We start from the raw sequence: 20432 nt of genomic DNA, 5'->3' as shown, positions 1-20432 counted from the left end.
ATAAAAAAGAAAAAAAAAAAAAAAAAAAGCCACCCTCCAAAATAAAAAAACCCTAGCCTAAACTAAACTGCCAATAGCCCTTAAAACCTTTTTGCGGGGCATTTCCCCAAAGAAATCAGCTCTTTTACTTGTAAAAAAAAATACAAACACCCCCCAACAGTAAAACCCACCACCCACACAACCAAACCCCCCAAATAAAATCCTATCTAAAAAACATAAACTCCCCATTGAACTGAAAAGGGCATTTGGATGAGCATTGCCCTTAAAAGGACATTTAGCTCTTTTGCAGACCTAACTCTAAGCTAAAAATAAAACCCACCCAATAAACCATTAAAAAAAACCTAACACTAACCCCCGAAGATCCACTTACAGTTTTTGAAGACCGGACATCCATCCTCAACAAAGCCGGGAGAAGTCTTCATCCAAGCGGCAAGAAATCCTCAACGAAGCCGGGAGAAGTCTTCATCCAGACAACAAGAAGAGGTCCTCCAGGCGGGCAGAAGTCTTAATCCAGACGGCATCTTCTATCTTCATCCTTCCGACGTGGAGCGGTTCCAACTTCATGACATCCGGCGCGGAGCATCCTCTTCTGTTGATGGATCTTCAAGAATGAATTCTCCTTTAACCCCTTAATGACCGCAGCACTTTTCCATTTTCTGTCCGTTTGGGACCAAGGCTATTTTTACATTTCTGCGGTGTTTGTGTTTAGCTGTAATTTTCCTCTTACTCATTTACTGTACCCACACATATTATATACCGTTTTTCTCGCCATTAAATGGACTTTCTAAAGATACCATTATTTTCATCATATCTTATAATTTACTATAAAAATTTTTATAAAATATGAGGAAAAAATTGAAAAAAACACACTTTTTTAACTTTGACCCTCAAAATCTCCTACACTTCAACAACTACCAAAAAACTCCCATGCTAAATAGTTTCTAAATTTTGTCCTAAGTTTAGAAATACTCAATGTTTACATGTTCTTTGCTTTTTTTGCAAGTTATAGGGCAATAAGTACAAGTAGCACTTTGCTATTTCCAAAAATTTTTTAAAAAAATTAGCGATAGTTACATTGGAACACTGATATCTGTCAGGAATCCCTGATTAACCCTTCACATATATATATTTTTTAAAAGAACACAACCTAAGGTATTAAACATGGGGTATTTTGACTCTTTCCATGCAACTATTTTACCACCAATCTATGCCAAAGTTTGAAAAAAAAAAAAAAAAAGTGGTGATTTTTTGACAAAATAGCAATTCAAGAATACATTTACTGAGAACGTTAAGGGTTACTGCCAAATAACACCCCAATATGTCTTCAGCAGCATCTCCTGAGTACAGTGATACCACCCATGTATAGGTCTGTTGGGTTCTCTGGGGGCTAAAAGGCCTTATTTTTAGGGGGCGCATTCCAGTTTTTTAATTTGGAATTTTCACATCTGTCGTCATGCACCCATGTCCTATTTGGGACATTTCTGAAGCCGGACAATGCAAATTACCCCCATCAAACCATATATTTTTAAAAAGTAGACACCCTAGGGTATTTCAAATGCTGGTATTTTAACACTTTGCATGCACTAATTCAACCACCAGTCTTTGTCAAACTTTTGGGTAGTCATTTTGGTGTGTTATTTTTCACACGCATTGTACTTTAGGCATGGATTCTCAGTTCCTGTTATATGTTACTGACCAAAAACACCTCAATATGTGTTCAACAACAACTTCTGAGTACAGTGATACCCCCCATGTATAGGTGTGTCGGGTTCTCTGGGGGCTAAAAGGCCTTAATTTTAGGGGGCGCATTCCAGTTTTTCAACTTGGAATTTTCATATCTGTCATCATGCACCCATGTCCTATTTGGGACATTTCTGAAGCCGGCCAATGTAAATTACCCCCATCAAACCATATATTTTTGAAAAGTAGACACCCTAGGGTATTTCAAATGCTGGTATTTTAACACTTTCCATGCACTAATTCAACCACTAGTCTTTGTCAAACTTTTAGGTAGTCATTTTTTTGCATTATTTTTCACACACATTGTACTTTAGGCATATATTCTCAGTCCCTGTTATGTGTTACTGCCAAAAAAAACCTCAATATGTATTCAACAACATCTCCTGAGTACAGTGATACCCCCCATGTATAGGTGTGTCGGGTTCTCTGGGGGCTAAAAGGCCTTAATTTTAGGGGGGGCATTCCAGTTTTTCAACTTGGAATTTTCACATCTGTCATCATGCACCCATGTCCTATTTGGGACATTTCTGAAGCCGGCCAATGTAAATTACCCCCATCAAACCATATATTTTTGAAAAGTAGACACCCTAGGGTATTTCAAATGCTGGTATTTTAACACTTTCCATGCACTAATTCAACCACTAGTCTTTGTCAAACTTTTAGGTAGTCATTTTTTTGCATTATTTTTCACACACATTGTACTTTAGGCATATATTCTCAGTCCCTGTTATGTGTTACTGCCAAAAAAAACCTCAATATGTATTCAACAACATCTCCTGAGTACAGTGATACCCCCCATGTATAGGTGTGTCGGGTTCTCTGGGGGCTAAAAGGCCTTAATTTTAGGGGGCGCATTCCAGTTTTTCAACTTGGAATTTTCACATCTGTCATCATGCACCCATGTCCTATTTGGGACATTTCTGAAGCCGGCCAATGTAAATTACCCCCATCAAACCATATATTTTTGAAAAGTAGACACCCTAGGGTATTTCAAATGCTGGTATTTTAACACTTTCCATGCACTATTTCAACCACTAGTCTTTGTCAAACTTTTAGGTAGTCATTTTTTTGCATTATTTTTCACACACATTGTACTTTAGGCATATATTCTCAGTCCCTGTTATGTGTTACTGCCAAAAAAAACCTCAATATGTATTCAACAACATCTCCTGAGTACAGTGATACCCCCCATGTATAGGTGTGTCGGGTTCTCTGGGGGCTAAAAGGCCTTAATTTTAGGGGGCGCATTCCAGTTTTTCAACTTGGAATTTTCACATCTGTCATCATGCACCCATGTCCTATTTGGGACATTTCTGAAGCCGGCCAATGTAAATTACCCCCATCAAACCATATATTTTTGAAAAGTAGACACCCTAGGGTATTTCAAATGCTGGTATTTTAACACTTTCCATGCACTAATTCAACCACTAGTCTTTGTCAAACTTTTAGGTAGTCATTTTTTTGCATTATTTTTCACACACATTGTACTTTAGGCATATATTCTCAGTCCCTGTTATGTGTTACTGCCAAAAAAAACCTCAATATGTATTCAACAACATCTCCTGAGTACAGTGATACCACCCATGTATAGGTGTGTTGGGTTCTCTGGGGGCTAAAAGGCCTTATTTTTAGGGGGCGCATTCCAGTTTTTCAACTTGGAATTTTCATATCTGTCATCATGCACCCATGTCCTATTTGGGACATTTCTGAAGCCGGGCAATGTAAATTACCCCCATCAAACCATATATTTTTGAAAAGTAGACACCCTAGGGTATTTCAAATGCTGGTATTTTAACACTTTCCATGCAATATTTCAACCACTAGTCTTTGTCAAACTTTTGGGTAGTCATTTTTTTTGTGTTATTTTTCACACACGTTGTACTTTAGGCATATATTCTCAGTCCCTGTTATGTGTTACTGCCAAAAAAACCTCAATATGTATTCAACAACATCTCCTGAGTACAGTGATACCCCCCATGTATAGGTGTGTCGGGTTCTCTGGGGGCTAAAAGGCCTTAATTTTAGGGGGGGCATTCCAGTTTTTCAACTTGGAATTTTCACATCTGTCATCATGCACCCATGTCCTATTTGGGACATTTCTGAAGCCGGCCAATGTAAATTACCCCCATCAAACCATATATTTTTGAAAAGTAGACACCCTAGGGTATTTCAAATGCTGGTATTTTAACACTTTCCATGCACTAATTCAACCACTAGTCTTTGTCAAACTTTTAGGTAGTCATTTTTTTGCATTATTTTTCACACACATTGTACTTTAGGCATATATTCTCAGTCCCTGTTATGTGTTACTGCCAAAAAAAACCTCAATATGTATTCAACAACATCTCCTGAGTACAGTGATACCCCCCATGTATGTGTGTGTCGGGTTCTCTGGGGGCTAAAAGGCCTTAATTTTAGGGGGCGCATTCCAGTTTTTCAACTTGGAATTTTCACATCTGTCATCATGCACCCATGTCCTATTTGGGACATTTCTGAAGCCGGCCAATGTAAATTACCCCCATCAAACCATATATTTTTGAAAAGTAGACACCCTAGGGTATTTCAAATGCTGGTATTTTAACACTTTCCATGCACTATTTCAACCACTAGTCTTTGTCAAACTTTTAGGTAGTCATTTTTTTGCATTATTTTTCACACACATTGTACTTTAGGCATATATTCTCAGTCCCTGTTATGTGTTACTGCCAAAAAAAACCTCAATATGTATTCAACAACATCTCCTGAGTACAGTGATACCCCCCATGTATAGGTGTGTCGGGTTCTCTGGGGGCTAAAAGGCCTTAATTTTAGGGGGCGCATTCCAGTTTTTCAACTTGGAATTTTCACATCTGTCATCATGCACCCATGTCCTATTTGGGACATTTCTGAAGCCGGCCAATGTAAATTACCCCCATCAAACCATATATTTTTGAAAAGTAGACACCCTAGGGTATTTCAAATGCTGGTATTGTAACACTTTCCATGCACTAATTCAACCACTAGTCTTTGTCAAACTTTTAGGTAGTCATTTTTTTGCATTATTTTTCACACACATTGTACTTTAGGCATATATTCTCAGTCCCTGTTATGTGTTACTGCCAAAAAAAAACCTCAATATGTATTCAACAACATCTCCTGAGTACAGTGATACCACCCATGTATAGGTGTGTTGGGTTCTCTGGGGGCTAAAAGGCCTTATTTTTAGGGGGCGCATTCCAGTTTTTCAACTTGGAATTTTCATATCTGTCATCATGCACCCATGTCCTATTTGGGACATTTCTGAAGCCGGGCAATGTAAATTACCCCCATCAAACCATATATTTTTGAAAAGTAGACACCCTAGGGTATTTCAAATGCTGGTATTTTAACACTTTCCATGCAATATTTCAACCACTAGTCTTTGTCAAACTTTTGGGTAGTCATTTTTTTTGTGTTATTTTTCACACACGTTGTACTTTAGGCATATATTCTCAGTCCCTGTTATGTGTTACTGCCAAAAAAAACCTCAATATGTATTCAACAACATCTCCTGAGTACAGTGATACCACCCATGTATAGGTGTGTTGGGTTCTCTGGGGGCTAAAAGGCCTTATTTTTAGGGGGCGCATTCCAGTTTTTCAACTTGGAATTTTCACATCCCATGCACCCATGTCCTATGTAGGACATTTCTGAAGCCGGCCAATGTAATTTACCCCCATCAAACCATATATTTTTGAAAAGTAGACACCCTAGGGTATTTAAAATGCTGGTATTTTAACACTTTCCATGCACTAATTCTTTGTCAAACTATTAGGCAGTCATTTTTTGTGTGTTATTTTTCACACACATTGTACTTTAGACATGAATTCTCAGCTCCTGTTATGTGTTACTGCCAAAGAAGACCCCAATATGTGTTCACCAACATCTCCTGAGTACAGTAATACCACCTATGCATAAGTTTCTTGGCTTGTTCGGGGGGTGTAATGCCAAATGTCCAACATGCGTTTGTGATTTTTTTTTCACATTTAACATATTTTCTTTGCCTATTGTCTTTTTGGGGGTATTTTAACATACCCCAATTTATTTGTTTCCATGAATGTGCATATTTTTGAAATGTTGACACCCCAAGGTATTGTATATGGTGTGCTTTGATGCATTTGAAGTAACTGTTTTAGCTAAAAAAATTGGAGAAATTGTATGGTGGCATTTTTTCAATTTTCATTTTTACACACACATTGCTTTTTGACTATGATTTAGGAGAGACTGTTGTAAGTTAGTGCAAACAAATACTTCAGGTTGTTTTCTGCTAGGCACCCTGAGTACACCTATGCCCCCCATGCATAGGTTTGCCAGGATTTTGGGAAGGTTATGTTACAATTTTATGACTTGTGATTTTAGTTATTAAGTGAGAGTATTTCTTCTGATAGGCCTATCTTTAGTTTGGGGCCTATTGTAAACCCCACTTTTATTTATTGCCATGAATGTGCATATTTTTTAAATGTTGACACCCCAAGGTATTGTATATGGTGTGCTTTGATGCATTTGAAGTAACTGTTTTAGCTAAAAAAATTGGAGAAAGTGTATGGTGGCATTTTTTCAATTTTCATTTTTACACACACATTGCTTTTTGACTATGATTTAGGAGAGACTGTTGTAAGTTAGTGCAAAAAAAATACTACAGGTTGTTTTCTGCTAGGCACCCTGAGTACACCTATGTCCCCATGCATAGGTTTGACAGGGGTTTTTGTTAAAAAAAAGAACAGCCCCATTTTAGAAAAAAAATATATTAGTGAAATGTAAAAATCTGGCACATTAAAAGTAAAAAAATAACAAAAAATTTAACAGTAAACATAACAAAAAAAAAAATAACAGCAAATTTATTTATTTTTTAAAAATTGACCATTGTATGGTACCGCTTGAAGCAGTCCCCAATGCAGAGTCCAGGCTGTCCAGGGCAATCAGGACAGTGATATACAGTGTCCCTTCTCTGCCCCCTCTTGGTACAGACTCTGCATTTTTTTTGTGGTCTCTGCTTTGCGGCAGTAGGGGGGATTTTAAAAATAAAATGAGTAGCCCCAACTCTGCTCTCTCCCATCACCGCCCGGGGAGCAGGTGCATCATGGTACAAAATCCCCGAAATGATCTGGAGCTGAAATTGTAAAAAAGTCAGTTTCATTCCGGGGTTTGCTTTTTTGAACAACAAAAAAGCGTTGTGGGTTGCAATCTGCATTAGGTAAATTGCAACCTTTTTGTACCAGGCCCTTGTCTTCCGCATAATTAGGTAGGGCTGCAGCAGCTGATCTGCCAGATCAACCCCACCCATATGTCTGTTATAAGACTTGATGCACACTCGCTTCCTTATGATCTCAGCTCTGCCACGTACAGAGACCGCCACCGTCCTCTCTGTGTGGATGGTGGTAAGAAGGTATACATCCTTCTTGTCTCTGTACTTCAGTGCCAACAGCTCCTCTTGGCGCAGAGCAGAGGTCTCCCCCCTTCGTAGCCGGGTGCGTACAAGTTGTCCTGGGAAACCTTTGCGGTTCTTTTTAATAGTACCGCAAGCTACTGTATCAAAGCAATACAGTAGCTTGAACAAAAGGACACTTGTATAAAAATTGTCTAAGTACAAGTGATACCCTTTGTTCATTAGGGGTAATATCAGGTCCCAGACAATCTTGCCAGTGGTTCCCATATGTTCTGGGCAACCTGGAGGGTCAAGGTGGCTATCCTTTCCCTCATACACCCGGAAGGCCTGAGTATACCCAGTCTCGCTCTCACAGAGCTTATACACCTTTACCCCATACCTGGAGCGCTTGGAAGGAATATACTGCTTGAATCCCAGCCTTCCCTTATACTTCATCAGGGATTCATCAACGCATATATTCCTTCCAGGTGTATAAGCCTCTGCAAACCTGGCAGAAAAGTGGGTAATCAGGGGGCGGATTTTATACAGCCTGTCAAATTGGGGATGCTCCCTAGGGGGGCACAGGCTGTTGTCGCTGAAGTGCATGAAATGAAGAATCATTTCATATCTCTGCCTCGACATACTCTGGGAGAAAATGGGGGTAGAGCAGATGGGGCTACTGCTCCAGTAGGAGCGAACGGAGGGTTTCTTTATGATGCCCATCAGCATAGTCAATGCCCAGAATTTTTTAAATTCTGGCACATTGATGGGGGCCCATTGCTGCTTTGCCAAATATGTTTCAGGCTTTGCAGCACGGTACTGATGGGCATATAAATTAGTTTGGGCGACAATGTTCCCCAATACATCATCACCCAGAAACACCTCCAGAAACTGTTGGGGGCTAAAACCTGCCACATCTATATTTATGCCAGCATTTGCTGTGAAGGGTGGGATATCTGGCCTCTGGAGATGAGGCGTTACCCACTCTTCAGCGGCAATGGCAGCAACACGCCTCCTTCTAGCAGGGGGGCTGGCAGGGGGGCTAGCAGGGGGGCTGGCAGGGGGGCTAGCAGCCACAGATACATCACTATCAGTTGAGACTGCATCTAATGATGTATCTGAGCATATGGCAGGGTCAAAATTGGGGTCTGAGTCAGACATAGAGGCATCTGACTCTGACGCAAGGATGGCATACGCCTCCTCAACACTATATCTTTTCTGTGACATTTTTGTATCTGTCACAGAAAACCAAAATTAATTAATTAACTAAATGGCCTTTGTTTTTTTTTAAAAAAAAGTACAGCTATGCTAATGCCAGTGATTTATAGCGATCACTGGCAAGCTAGGGGTTAAATACTCTTTAAATTAAATTAACTAAATGGCCTTTGGGTTTTTTTTAAAAAAAGTACAGCTATGCTAATGCCAGTGATTTATAGCGATCACTGGCAAGCTAGGGGTTAAATACTCTTTAAATTAAATTAACTAAATGGCCTTTGGGTTTTTTTTTAAAAAAGTACAGCTATGCTAATGCCAGTGATTTATAGCGATCACTGGCAAGCTAGGGGTTAAATACTCTTTAAATTAAATTAGCTAAATGGCTCTGAAAGGAGCCTTTGGGTTTTTAAAAAATGACAACAACAAAAATTAACCCCTAAAAAAATGCACAGACAGCAAAAATGTACAGCTATGCTAATGCCAGTGATTTATAGCGATCACTGGCAAGCTAGGGGTTAAATACTCTTTAAATTAAATTAAATTAGCTAAATGGCTCTGAAAGGAGCCTTTGGGTTTTTAAAAAATTACAACAACAAAAATTAACCCCTAAAAAAATGCACAGACAGCAAAAAAGTACAGCTATGCTAATGCCAGTGATGTATAGCGATCACTGGCAAGCTAGGGGTTAAATACTATTTAAATTAAATTAGCTAGATGGCTCTGAAAGGAGCGTTTAGGTTTTTAAAAAATTACAACAACAAAAATTAACCCCTAAAAAATGCACAGACAGCAATAAAGTACAGCTATGCTAATGCCAGTGATGTATAGCGATCACTGGCAAGCTAGGGGTTAAATAGTCTTTAAATTAAATTAAATTAGCTAAATGGCTCTGAAAGGAACCTTTGAGTTTTTAAAAAAAAATACAACAACAAAAATTAACCCCTAAAAAAATGCACAGACAGCAAAAAAAAGTGCAGCTGTGCTACTGCCAGTGATTTATAGTGATCACTGGCAAGCTAGGGGTTAATGGCTCTGAAAAGAGCCTTTGGATTTTAAATTTTTTAACAAATAAAAGAAATAAATCTCTCTCTGCTAAAATACAGGTCTCTCTCTTTCTCCAACAAAATGGCAAGTGAGGAGAGGGAGGGAGATCCACACTGATCAGAGTCAATATTTACAAATATTGACATGATCAGACAAATGGGGTATTTTATTATTATTATTTTTTTTTTCTAAGAAGGCTCAGATTGGGTGACCCTAGCTTGCCCCTATGGTGAGACAGGCTAGGGACACCCCCAGATGCCCCATGATGCACCGGGCATCGCCATTTTGGAAGCCTCATGGGGGAGGGGGGGGGGCGCTATATGTGGGGCTTTTTTATTTTATATTTTATTTTATTTTTCCCATTTTTTATTTTATTTATATACTAACTAAGTGCCTCGACCCACCGAGGCACTTAGCACACTAGCAGAGCATCGGAAGCGTGTCCGATCGCTTCCGATGCTCTGCTGCACTGCCGGGCTCCACGTGGAGCAAAACCGGTAGTGATCACTCAAGGGGGAGTGATCAATCCGGTCCCGGCACTCCGTAACAGCACTGCAGGGATGCCCAGACATCGAGGCATCCCTGCAGTACTGTAATAGTGCCTGGAAGCGATCTTGATCGCTTCCAGCACTCACTTTAGCCGAGGACGTGCAGGGTACGTCGTCAGGCGTTAACTGCCTTTTTTTTTCAGACGTATCCTGCACGTCCTCGGTCACTAAGGGGTTAAATGACGTCATCCAAGATGGCGTCCCTTGAATTCCGATTGGCTGATAGAATTCTATCAGCCAATCGGAATTAAAGGTGAAAAATGCATCAGCCAATAGGATTGAAGCTCATTTCTATTGGCTTATTGCATCAGCCAATAGTATTTTTTCACCTTTTATTCCGATTAGCTGATAGAATTCTATCAGCCAATCTGAATTCAAGGGACGCCATCTTGGATGATGTCATTTAAAGGAGAATTCATTCTTGAAGATCCATCGACAGAAAAGGATGCTCCGCGCCGGATGTCTTGAAGATGGAGCTGCTCCGCGTCGGAAGGATGAGGATAGAAAAGGCTGTCTGGATGAAGACTTCTGCCCGCCTGGAGGACCACTTCTTGCCGCTTGGATGAAGACTGCTCCCGGCTTCGTTGAGAATGGATGTCCGGTCTTCAAAAACTGTAAGTGGATCTTCGGGGGTTAGTGTTAGGTTTTTTTAAGGTTTTATTGGATGGTTTTTATTTTTAGCTTACGGTTGGGCTGAAAAAGAGCTAAATGCCCATCCAAATACCCTTTTCAGGGCAATGGGGAGCTTAGGTTTTTTTAGATAGGATTTTATTTGGGGGGGTTGGTTGTGTGGGTGGTGGGTTTTGTTTGTATTATTTTTTTTACAGGTAAAAGAGCTGGTTTCTTTGGGGCAATACCCTGCAAAAGCCCCTTTTAAGGGCTATTGGTAGTTTAGTGTATGCTAGGGTTTTTTTATTTTGGGGGGGCTTTTTTATTTTGATAGGGCTATTAGATTAGGTGTAATTAGTTTAAATATTTGATAATTTCTTTTTTATTTTGTGCAATTTAGTGTTTGTTTTTTGTAATTTAATTATTTGTATTTAATTAATGTAATTTAGTTAATTTTATTGTAATGTTAGGTGTTAGTGTAGGGCAGGTTAGGTTTTATTTTACAGGTAAATTTTTATTTATTTTAACTAGGTAGCTAGTAAATAGTTAATAACTATTTGCTAACTAGTCTACCTAGTTAAAATAAATACAAACTTAGCTGTGAAATAAAAATAACACCTAAGATAGCTACAATGTAACTATTAGTTATATTGTAGCTAGCTTAGGGTTTATTTTATAGGTAAGTATTTAGTGGTAAATAGGAATTATTTATGTATTAATTGTAATTTTTATTTAGATTTATTTTAATTATATTACAGTTAGGGGGTGTTAGGTTTAGGGGTTAATATATTTATTATAGTGGCGGCGATGTTAGGAGCGGCAGATTAGGGGTTAATAGGTAGTTTATGGGTGTTAGTGTACTTTTTTAAAAATATTTTATCCCTCCCTTCCCCTTCCTTTTTCCTTCCTTTTCCTTTCCCATTTCTCGTCCCCCTTTTCCTTCCCTTTCCCCTCTTTCTTCCCTTCCTCACTCTTTTCCTTCCTCTTTTCTCCCCCCTCTTCTCCTCTTCTGTTCTTTCTTTTCCCCCCTTCTTCCCTTTCTGTTCCCCCCCCTTCCTTTTCCACATAAGAATCTATTTAATTACCTTCAAAGCTGTGGGATAAATTGGGGTATGAAGTAATGTTATTGGACACACAGTGTGCACCTACAGTCCTTAAGTGATCATAGTTGAAAGATAAATCTCCTCTCCTCCCTACCTACCTTATCCACTCTCTCCAGGGAGGGGAGAGCAGGCCTCGAGTGCACTACTAGGTGTACAACCAACCCATCCACCCAAGTGTACAGAAAAAGAAAAAAAAACACAGGCAAATAATACAAGCAAAATCAGAAGTGCATTCCTAAAATCCCTGAGGTGTCCCTAGGTAAGAATCCCACCTGCCTGGAAGAGCTAGAGGAGCCAAAAATAAAGAGCAAAAAGCATGTCAATACATAGCAACTCACACATGGCATTCCTATAATTTCTAAATTATCCCCGATTATGAACCTCCCCCACCCCCACAGGCAAAAGTGGTCTTAGGCATGAAATATGCATCATAAAGTTATAAACGTGGTGCGTGCGTATGAATTCTGTAACAAATTTCCAAACGACATTTGCTAAACAGTTCATTGCTAAGGCATTACAAATAGACAGATGATAGACCAGTCCGTCTTGCTTAAAACAGACTCTCCTTGATAGGACTAATTGGTATAAATAGAAAGAGCAGGTTAGACTGGCCCGTAAGCTAAAGACCTGGAAAGAAAAATTATCAATACAGTACTAATGATAATAGCAGAAAAGGCAAGCTTTGACTTATCTGTCCAGGAACACTGCTGGGATAAAAGTCTTGGGTGGGAGGATCCATAGAAGTTCTGAGTACACCAGGCAGAATAATATGATCCTTTTAGACAAACTGACATGTTGACTTGCGGCCTAGGCAGGTCGCAGCCAATCCTCACCGCGGCCCGCCTCAGGCCCTGGTTGTACTGGAGCTACTGCTATATTAGGTGGCCTAATCTGCAGACCAAAGGCTTGGTTGAAAGTAGGAAGATCAGCAGGTGTCTTGAAGATAGCTGTTGTGCCGTCCTTGGATGCAATTATGCAGGTGGGGAATCCCCATCTATATTGAATTTGCTGCTCCTTGAGCTTAGAGGTAATGTAGCGCAAATCTCGCTGTTTCTGGAGAGTCGCTGGACATACAGGGAGTGCATAATTATTAGGCAAGTTGTATTTTTGAGGATTAATTTTATTATTGAGCAACAACCATGTTCTCAATGAACCCAAAAAACTCATTAATATCAAAGCTGAATAGTTTTGGAAGTAGTTTTTAGTTTGTTTTTAGTTATAGCTATTTTAGGGGGATATCTGTGTGTGCAGGTGACTATTACTGTGCATAATTATTAGGCAACTTAACAAAAAACAAATATATACCCATTTCAATTATTTATTTTTACCAGTGAAACCAATATAACATCTCAACATTCACAAATATACATTTCTGACATTCAAAAACAAAACAAAAACAAATCAGTGACCAATATAGCCACCTTTCTTTGCAAGGACACTCAAAAGCCTGCCATCCATGAATTCTGTCAGTGTTTTGATCTGTTCACCATCAACATTGCGTGCAGCAGCAACCACAGCCTCCCAGACACTGTTCAGAGAGGTGTACTGTTTTCCCTCCTTGTAAATCTCACATTTGATGATGGACCACATGTTCTCAATGGGGTTCAGATCAGGTGAACAAGGAGGCCATGTCATTAGATTTTCTTCTTTTATACCCTTTCTTGCCAGCCACGCTGTGGAGTACTTGGACGCGTGTGATGGACCATTGTCCTGCATGAAAATCATGTTTTTCTTGAAGGATGCAGACTTCTTCCTGTACCACTGCTTGAAGAAGGTGTCTTCCAGAAACTGGCAGTAGGACTGGGAGTTGAGCTTGACTCCATCCTCAACCCGAAAAGGCCCCACAAGCTCATCTTTGATGATACCAGCCCAAACCAGTACTCCACCTCCACCTTGCTGGCGTCTGAGTCGGACTGGAGCTCTCTGCCCTTTACCAATCCAGCCACGGGCCCATCCATCTGGCCCATCAAGACTCACTCTCATTTCATCAGTCCATAAAACCTTAGAAAAATCAGTCTTGAGATATTTCTTGGCCCAGTCTTGACGTTTCAGCTTGTGTGTCTTGTTCAGTGGTGGTCGTCTTTCAGCCTTTCTTACCTTGGCCATGTCTCTGAGTATTGCACACCTTGTGCTTTTGGGCACTCCAGTGATGTTGCAGCTCTGAAATATGGCCAAACTGGTGGCAAGTGGCATCTTGGCAGCTGCACGCTTGACTTTTCTCAGTTCATGGGCAGTTATTTTGCGCCTTGGTTTTTCCACACACTTCTTGCGACCCTGTTGACTATTTTGAATGAAACGCTTGATTGTTCGATGATAACGCTTCAGAAGCTTTGCAATTTTAAGAGTGCTGCATCCCTCTGCAAGATATCTCACTATTTTTTACTTTTCTGAGCCTGTCAAGTCCTTCTTTTGACCCATTTTGCCAAAGGAAAGGAAGTTGCCTAATAATTATGCACACCTGATATAGGGTGTTGATGTCATTAGACCACACCCCTTCTCATTACAGAGATGCACATCACCTAATATGCTTAATTGGTAGTAGGCTTTCGCGCCTATACAGCTTGGAGTAAGACAACATGCATAAAGAGGATGATGTGGTCAAAATACTCATTTGCCTAATAATTCTGCACTCCCTGTAGATCTGTGAAGACTTGAATTTCCGTGCCCTCATATAGGAGGGGGTGCTTGTTCCTGGAGTGCCGGAGGATGTCCTCCTTATCTTTGTATGATAAGAGCTTGATAATGATGTCCCTAGGTGGGGCTCTAGCTGGTGGTCTAGGCATTTTTGAGAAATTTAAATAACTCTTGGATGTATTGACCTATTTCAGGCGGGTTTACTGTTTCAGGCACTCCTCGGAGCCGCAGGTTGTTCCGCCTGCTCCTATTTTCTAAATCCTCAATTCTGTCAGTCAGGTTCTGGACTGTTGCGTCTTGAGATTGTATACAGCTAGCCTGATGTTGAAGGTCTGAGCGTATAGTTTCTTGCATTTCCTCCACCTGAGAGACCCTGTGATCTACTGCAACTATGTCCTTTTTTAATTCTCCAAACATGAGTTTAACATCTAAAGGAAAAAATTGTGTGATGGCACTACTCGAAATACAGAGGGATGGGCTGGTAATGGTAAAAAAAATGGCCTTATTTAATTATCATATGCCCTTGGGTGCTGTGTACTTATTCACAATACAGAAAGTAACCTAGGGGTTACAAAAAAAAGAGTACACTTGAAAGCACTCACCCCCTCATCAGTGTGTGGGAATAGATCGTGGTGTATATGAAAAAAGGACACATAAAAACATAAACACTTTAATAGAACAATTTAAAACTTGGGTGCATTTAAAAACACTAGAGAACTATTAGGTAGTATTATGAAGTGGCTTGGAGGTGTCTGACCTTACGTGGTAATACTACTGATTAGTCAGATATATAGTTAAACAGACATCTCATTGGATGTGAAATAACCTAGATAAATAAAGGATGTATGAGTAATACAATAGGCACTATATATTGTGTGTAAGACCTGTGAATGGAATTACTCTTATCAAGCTGAGTGCTACTAGTTACTCAAACAATATCTCCTATTTCTGGTTCTGTTCACATGTAGGTGCTGCTCTTGGTTAATGTAATAAATGGTCAAGTTTCAGGGATAATAAGCCCTGTTCAGTAAGAGCATAAAAGTATATTAGCGTCTCATAATCGCTGAGTTGGTTATGGTATCATATTCACTATAGTTAGCGGTATAGCAGTAATATAGTGTGCTCCTGTGCAGACAAAGTGAGGAACTATACCGATAGTACCAAATGGTAAACAGGAATTAAATAACATCCATAAGTGTGACTCAGTTATGTTATGAATACTAATAACCCTTAGGGCAAACGGTTAGTCTCAGTATGGTAATGTTGGCTGAAATGCAGTCTAGTGATTGTGAATTTGATGCAAATAAGGGAGTTACTTCCCTCAGGATTCACTGTGGATAGGCATATGTTGAACTAGCAATAGTAAGTATTAAACTCTACGTTTGCCTTTGTGCGCTCACAGAAGATTGCGGGGAGAGCTGAGTGCCGGTACAATAATTTTTAATAGTGGTTGCATAAAGAGGTTACCAGGTTAGTACTAAAACTGGCAGTTTCTACAGTGGTTACTAGAAATCCTTATGCATTGTAATCTAATAGTAGATACAGAAATTGAAAAGACATAGTTACACTGAATGTTATCTGGTCTCCACCATATGATTGTACAATATGATTGTTTAATACGTACTATTGCTAGTTCAACATTTGCCTATCCACAGTGACTCCTGAGGGAAGTAACTCCCTTATTTGCATCAAATTCACAATCACTAGGCTGCATTTCAGCCAACATTACCAGACTAACCGTTTGCCCTAAGGGTTATTAGTATTCATAACATAACTGAGTCACACTTATGGATGTTATTTAATTCCTGTTTACCATTTGGTACTATCGGTATAGTTCCTCACTTTGTTTTCACAGGAGCACGCTATATTACTGCTATACCGCTAACTATAGTGAATATGATACCATAACCAACTCAGCGATTATGAGAAGCTAATATACTTTTATGCTCTTACTGAACGGGGCTTATTATCCCTGAAACTTGACCATTTATTACATTAACCAAGAGCAGCACCTACATGTGAATAGAACCAGAAATAGGAGATATTGTTTGAGTAACTAGTAGCACTCAGCTTGATAAGAGTAATTCCATTCACAGGTCTTACACACAATATATAGTGCCTATTGTATTACTCATACATCCTTTATTTATCTAGGTTATTTCACATCCAATGAGATGTCTGCTTAACTATATATCTGACTAATCAGTAGTATTACCACGTAAGGTCAGACACCTCCAAGCCACTTCATAATACTACCTAATAGTTCTCTAGTGTTTTTAAATGCACCCAAGTTTTAAATTGTTCTATTAAAGTGTTTATGTTTTTATGTGTCCTTTTTTCATATACACCACGCTCTATTCCCACACACTGATGAGGGGGTGAGTGCTTTCAAGTGTACTCTTTTTTTGTAACCCCTAGGTTACTTTCTGTATAATGAGTTTAACATCTATCATAGCCTCTTTTATATCATTTTTAGAAGACAAATGCTTAATATCATCTTTAGTGACGTAGCCAGGTTGCGAGGGATCTGAATTAAGTGTCTGTGTGGCGGTTGTTTGTCTGCTAGATTCAGAGGAATCTCTATTTGCGCAGGGGACTGTTTCAGCTGAAATTAGATAGCCCTCCATGTTGGTGGATTGGGAGCCCTTAATTGGCTTTGCTATCCGTCTGCTAGACATCCCCAAACAATAAGCGATGTGAGCTGTCAGGAAATACCTCCCTATACCTCTCAAATATGGTGATTGCAGCTCCAATATCTGTGTTGTGTACTTTGCTTTCCAAATCGTTGCTGCAAAGGGGCATAAAGAGGGTCTTCTCCTCCAACAAACAGGATAAGCCTACTTGGCTTCCCTGTATTATCTGTGTATTTTATAGTACTGCAGTACAAAGTCTATACTACACTTAACTACTCCGAGTCCTTTATAAGAATTCGCCAGCCCCCATTAACCAGTCATAGAGATTGATTTAAAACTTCTTTTTTGTTTTGGTTTCCCTTTAAGATTTTAAACAAACCAAAGGAGGCCGCAACAGTACTGCAAGGTCCGTGCACCTTAAGCGCTGTATGACTCACCCTCTTCTCCGGCGCCTATGAGTACCACCGTCCGTCTGCAGAAAACTGCTTTGGGGCTGGTAAGAAGTCTGCTTGGGCACTTGCTGCGACCTAAGTTGATCACGGCCCAAAGTAGCGGTCCACTACAAAGCCACCTGAACCGCTTCTCTGCTGGTGCTATATAATCCTGGCCAACCGACCCTTCAGCAAGTAGTCGTGTTTGATATCCGTTATAACAGAACCTCAGTCCCAGTGATTATATTGCTGCCGTTTTCCCAAGCGTGGCTCACCTTGTTCCGGTACAGGCCTCACTGCGCAGTATAGATATTAAGCACCCAGTTCAGTCTGGCAAGTCCAAACGGCGAGGTTAGATGCTCAATTCGTTCAGAAGCGCATTAGAAAGTTTTATCCTGGTTCCAACAAGCTGTGGGTTACTTAATCCCTGTCATAAGAGTTTTGAGGCTTCAGAGCTCAATCAGTGTGCGGCCATCAGCTAGCGTGGCCAAGCTCCGCCCCTGTTAGTGTACTTTTTAACACTTTAGTTATGAGTTCTATGCTACAGCTTTTTAACGTAAAACTCATAACTACTGACTTTAGATCGCGGTACGAATCTTTCGGTATAGGCTGTACCGCTCATTTTTGGCCTCCCAGGCAAAACTCGTAATACTGGCGTTATGGAAGTCCCATTGAAAAAGGACTTTTTGAAAGGAGCGTTAGTTATTTTGCGTTACGGCCAAAAAGGTGTGCGGTACAGCTATTTAGACAAGACTCGTAATAGCAGCGGTAGGTGAAAAAGCAGCGTTATGAGCCATAACGCTGCTTTTTCACTCATAACGCAAAACTCTAATCTAGCCGATAGTTATTTATAGGTTGAAATAATTTCAGAATCTGAGTTTTCTAACTGTGCAGCTTATACCATAAATCACTCACCTGCATAGACATCTGATGGCTGAATATTCTGTACAAGGTCTCCATGTGATCCTGTGTCTAGATTTTCATCACTGTGACCTGTTAGTTCTAATAAAGAATACAATTAGGTTTTTGGTTAAATGGATTTAAAGGGACATGAATCACAAATGTTTTTTCTTTCATAACTAAAATAGAGCATACAATTTTAAACAACTTTCCAATTTACTTCTTTTATTTAATTTGCTTCACTCTCTTGGTATCCTATGTTAAAGAAGAAGTAATGCATTACTGGGAACTAGCTGAATGCACTGGTTAAGCCAATAACATGAGGCATTTATTCAACAAAAGATACCAAGAGAACAGAATAAATTAGATAATTGAATTAAATTGGAAAGTTGCTTAAATGGATAAATTTAGCCACCAATCAGCAAGTGCTACCCTGGATCTGAACCAAAAAATGGTCAGTCTCCTAAGCTTACATTCCTGCTATTCAAATAAAGATACCAAAAGAACAAAGACAAATAATGATAATAGAAGTAAATTAGAAAGTTGCTTAAAATCACATATTCTTTCCGAATCACAAAAGAAAAAAAAATGTGGGTTTCATGTCCATGTGTAGTTATCTCACATCTGATTATACAATAATATTATTATCATTTATTTGTATAGCTCCGCCAAATTCCCTAGCGCTGGGTACGATAGGGGTATACAATAACAAAGATTTTTTATAAAATACAAAACATAACAAAATGAAACAAATCTGGTACAGGAGGAAGAGGGCCCTGCTTCAGAGAGCTCACTGTCTACAGGTTTAGGGTGCAGAAACATAAGGTTGGGGTAGCTTGTTACATCGGTTGTAGTTGCAGCAGTGAGTCAGGCAGTTCATGTATTAGTTTGGTTCGGATGAGGGGTGGAGAAGAGATGGTACGCCTCGCTGAATAGGTGGGTTTTCAAGGAGTGTCTGAATCTATACAAGGTTGGAGACAGTCTTATGGAGCGGGGTAGAGAGATCCAGAGGACAAGAGCAGCACGTGCAAAGTCTTGGAGGCGGGAGTGGGACGTAGAGATAACAGGAGTGGAGAGACGTAGGTCAGAAGTTGATTGAAGAGGACGGAATGGGAAATATTTCACAATGAGAGAGGAAATAAAGTTGGGAGTTAGACTGTTAAGTGCTTTGTAAGCTAGGGTTAATACTTTAAATTGTATTCTGGAGTGTATGGGGAGCCAGTGTAGAGACTGGCAGAGCGGAGCAGCTTATGTAGATCAGCGACTTAGGTGGATGAGTCTAGCAGAAGCATTCATAATAGATTGGAGGGAGGAGAGGCGGTGTTTTGGAAGGCCATTTAGGAGATTGCAATAATCAATGCGTGACAAAATGAGGGAATTAATAAATATTTTTGTAGTTTTTTGGAGTAAGGAAGGGACGAATTCTGGAAATGTTGCAAAGGTGTGAACAGCAGGATTTGGCAAGTGCTTATATATGTGGGTTGAATGTGACCTCTGAGTCTAGGTTGACCCCAAGACAGCGGACCTGGGGTGAGGTGTTGAGAATAGAGTCTCCAACTGTCAGAGAAATGTCAGGTGTTGGATGTCTCGAAGGGGGGGGGGGGGGGGGGAATAAGAAGCAGCTCAGTTTTGGACAGATTGAGTTGGAGGTAGTGTGAAGACATTCAAGAGTAAATTGCTGAGAGGCAGTTGGAAATCTGCTTGAGTAAAGAGGGAGAGATATCAGGAGAGGAAAGATAGATTTGGGTATCATCAGCATATAAGTGGTACTGGAATCCAAAAGGAGGCTATAAGTTTTCCAAGGTAAGGCTATATAGAGAGAGAAAAGCAAGGGGCCCAAGACAGAGCCTTGTGGTACTCCAACTGAGATAGGCATAGGATCACAAGATATGTTGTTAAAGGAAAATGAGAAAGAGCGGTTTGAGAGATATGAGGCAAACCAGGAGAGGGCTATAAGAATTTTATGTTTGCAACGGGTCTGTCCTCAGGTCCATAATTTACATAATTAAATCATTTCAGAGTTCAGAGATCTGAGTTTTAACCCCTTAACAACCAGCGTTGTACCCTGTATGATGCTGGTCGTTATGCCCTTAAGGACCAGCGACGTACCCTGTATGTCGCTGCAGTCCTGGGCTTTTCTCTGCTACAATCTCGCTAAAAATAGCGAGATTGCACTATTTCTGCATGAGTGG

At 39.9% G+C, this 20432-nt stretch overlaps 1 protein-coding gene across 1 annotated transcript in view; it reads right to left on the bottom strand.

Annotated features, from left to right (window-relative positions):
- Positions 1-20432, bottom strand: part of LOC128657115 (zinc finger protein OZF-like) — a 95652-nt gene that overhangs the window by 66463 nt on the left and 8757 nt on the right. The window contains exon 6 of the mRNA XM_053711364.1: positions 18256-18342. Coding sequence (XP_053567339.1) covers positions 18256-18342 — 87 coding nt within the window. The remainder of the gene's footprint in view (positions 1-18255; positions 18343-20432) is intronic.

The sequence above is a fragment of the Bombina bombina genome, chromosome 4 (genome assembly GCF_027579735.1).
Source record: "Bombina bombina isolate aBomBom1 chromosome 4, aBomBom1.pri, whole genome shotgun sequence".
NCBI lineage: Eukaryota > Metazoa > Chordata > Amphibia > Anura > Bombinatoridae > Bombina > Bombina bombina.
Note: the sequence above shows the minus strand (reverse complement) of the source record. Positions and strands in the feature narration are given on the sequence as shown.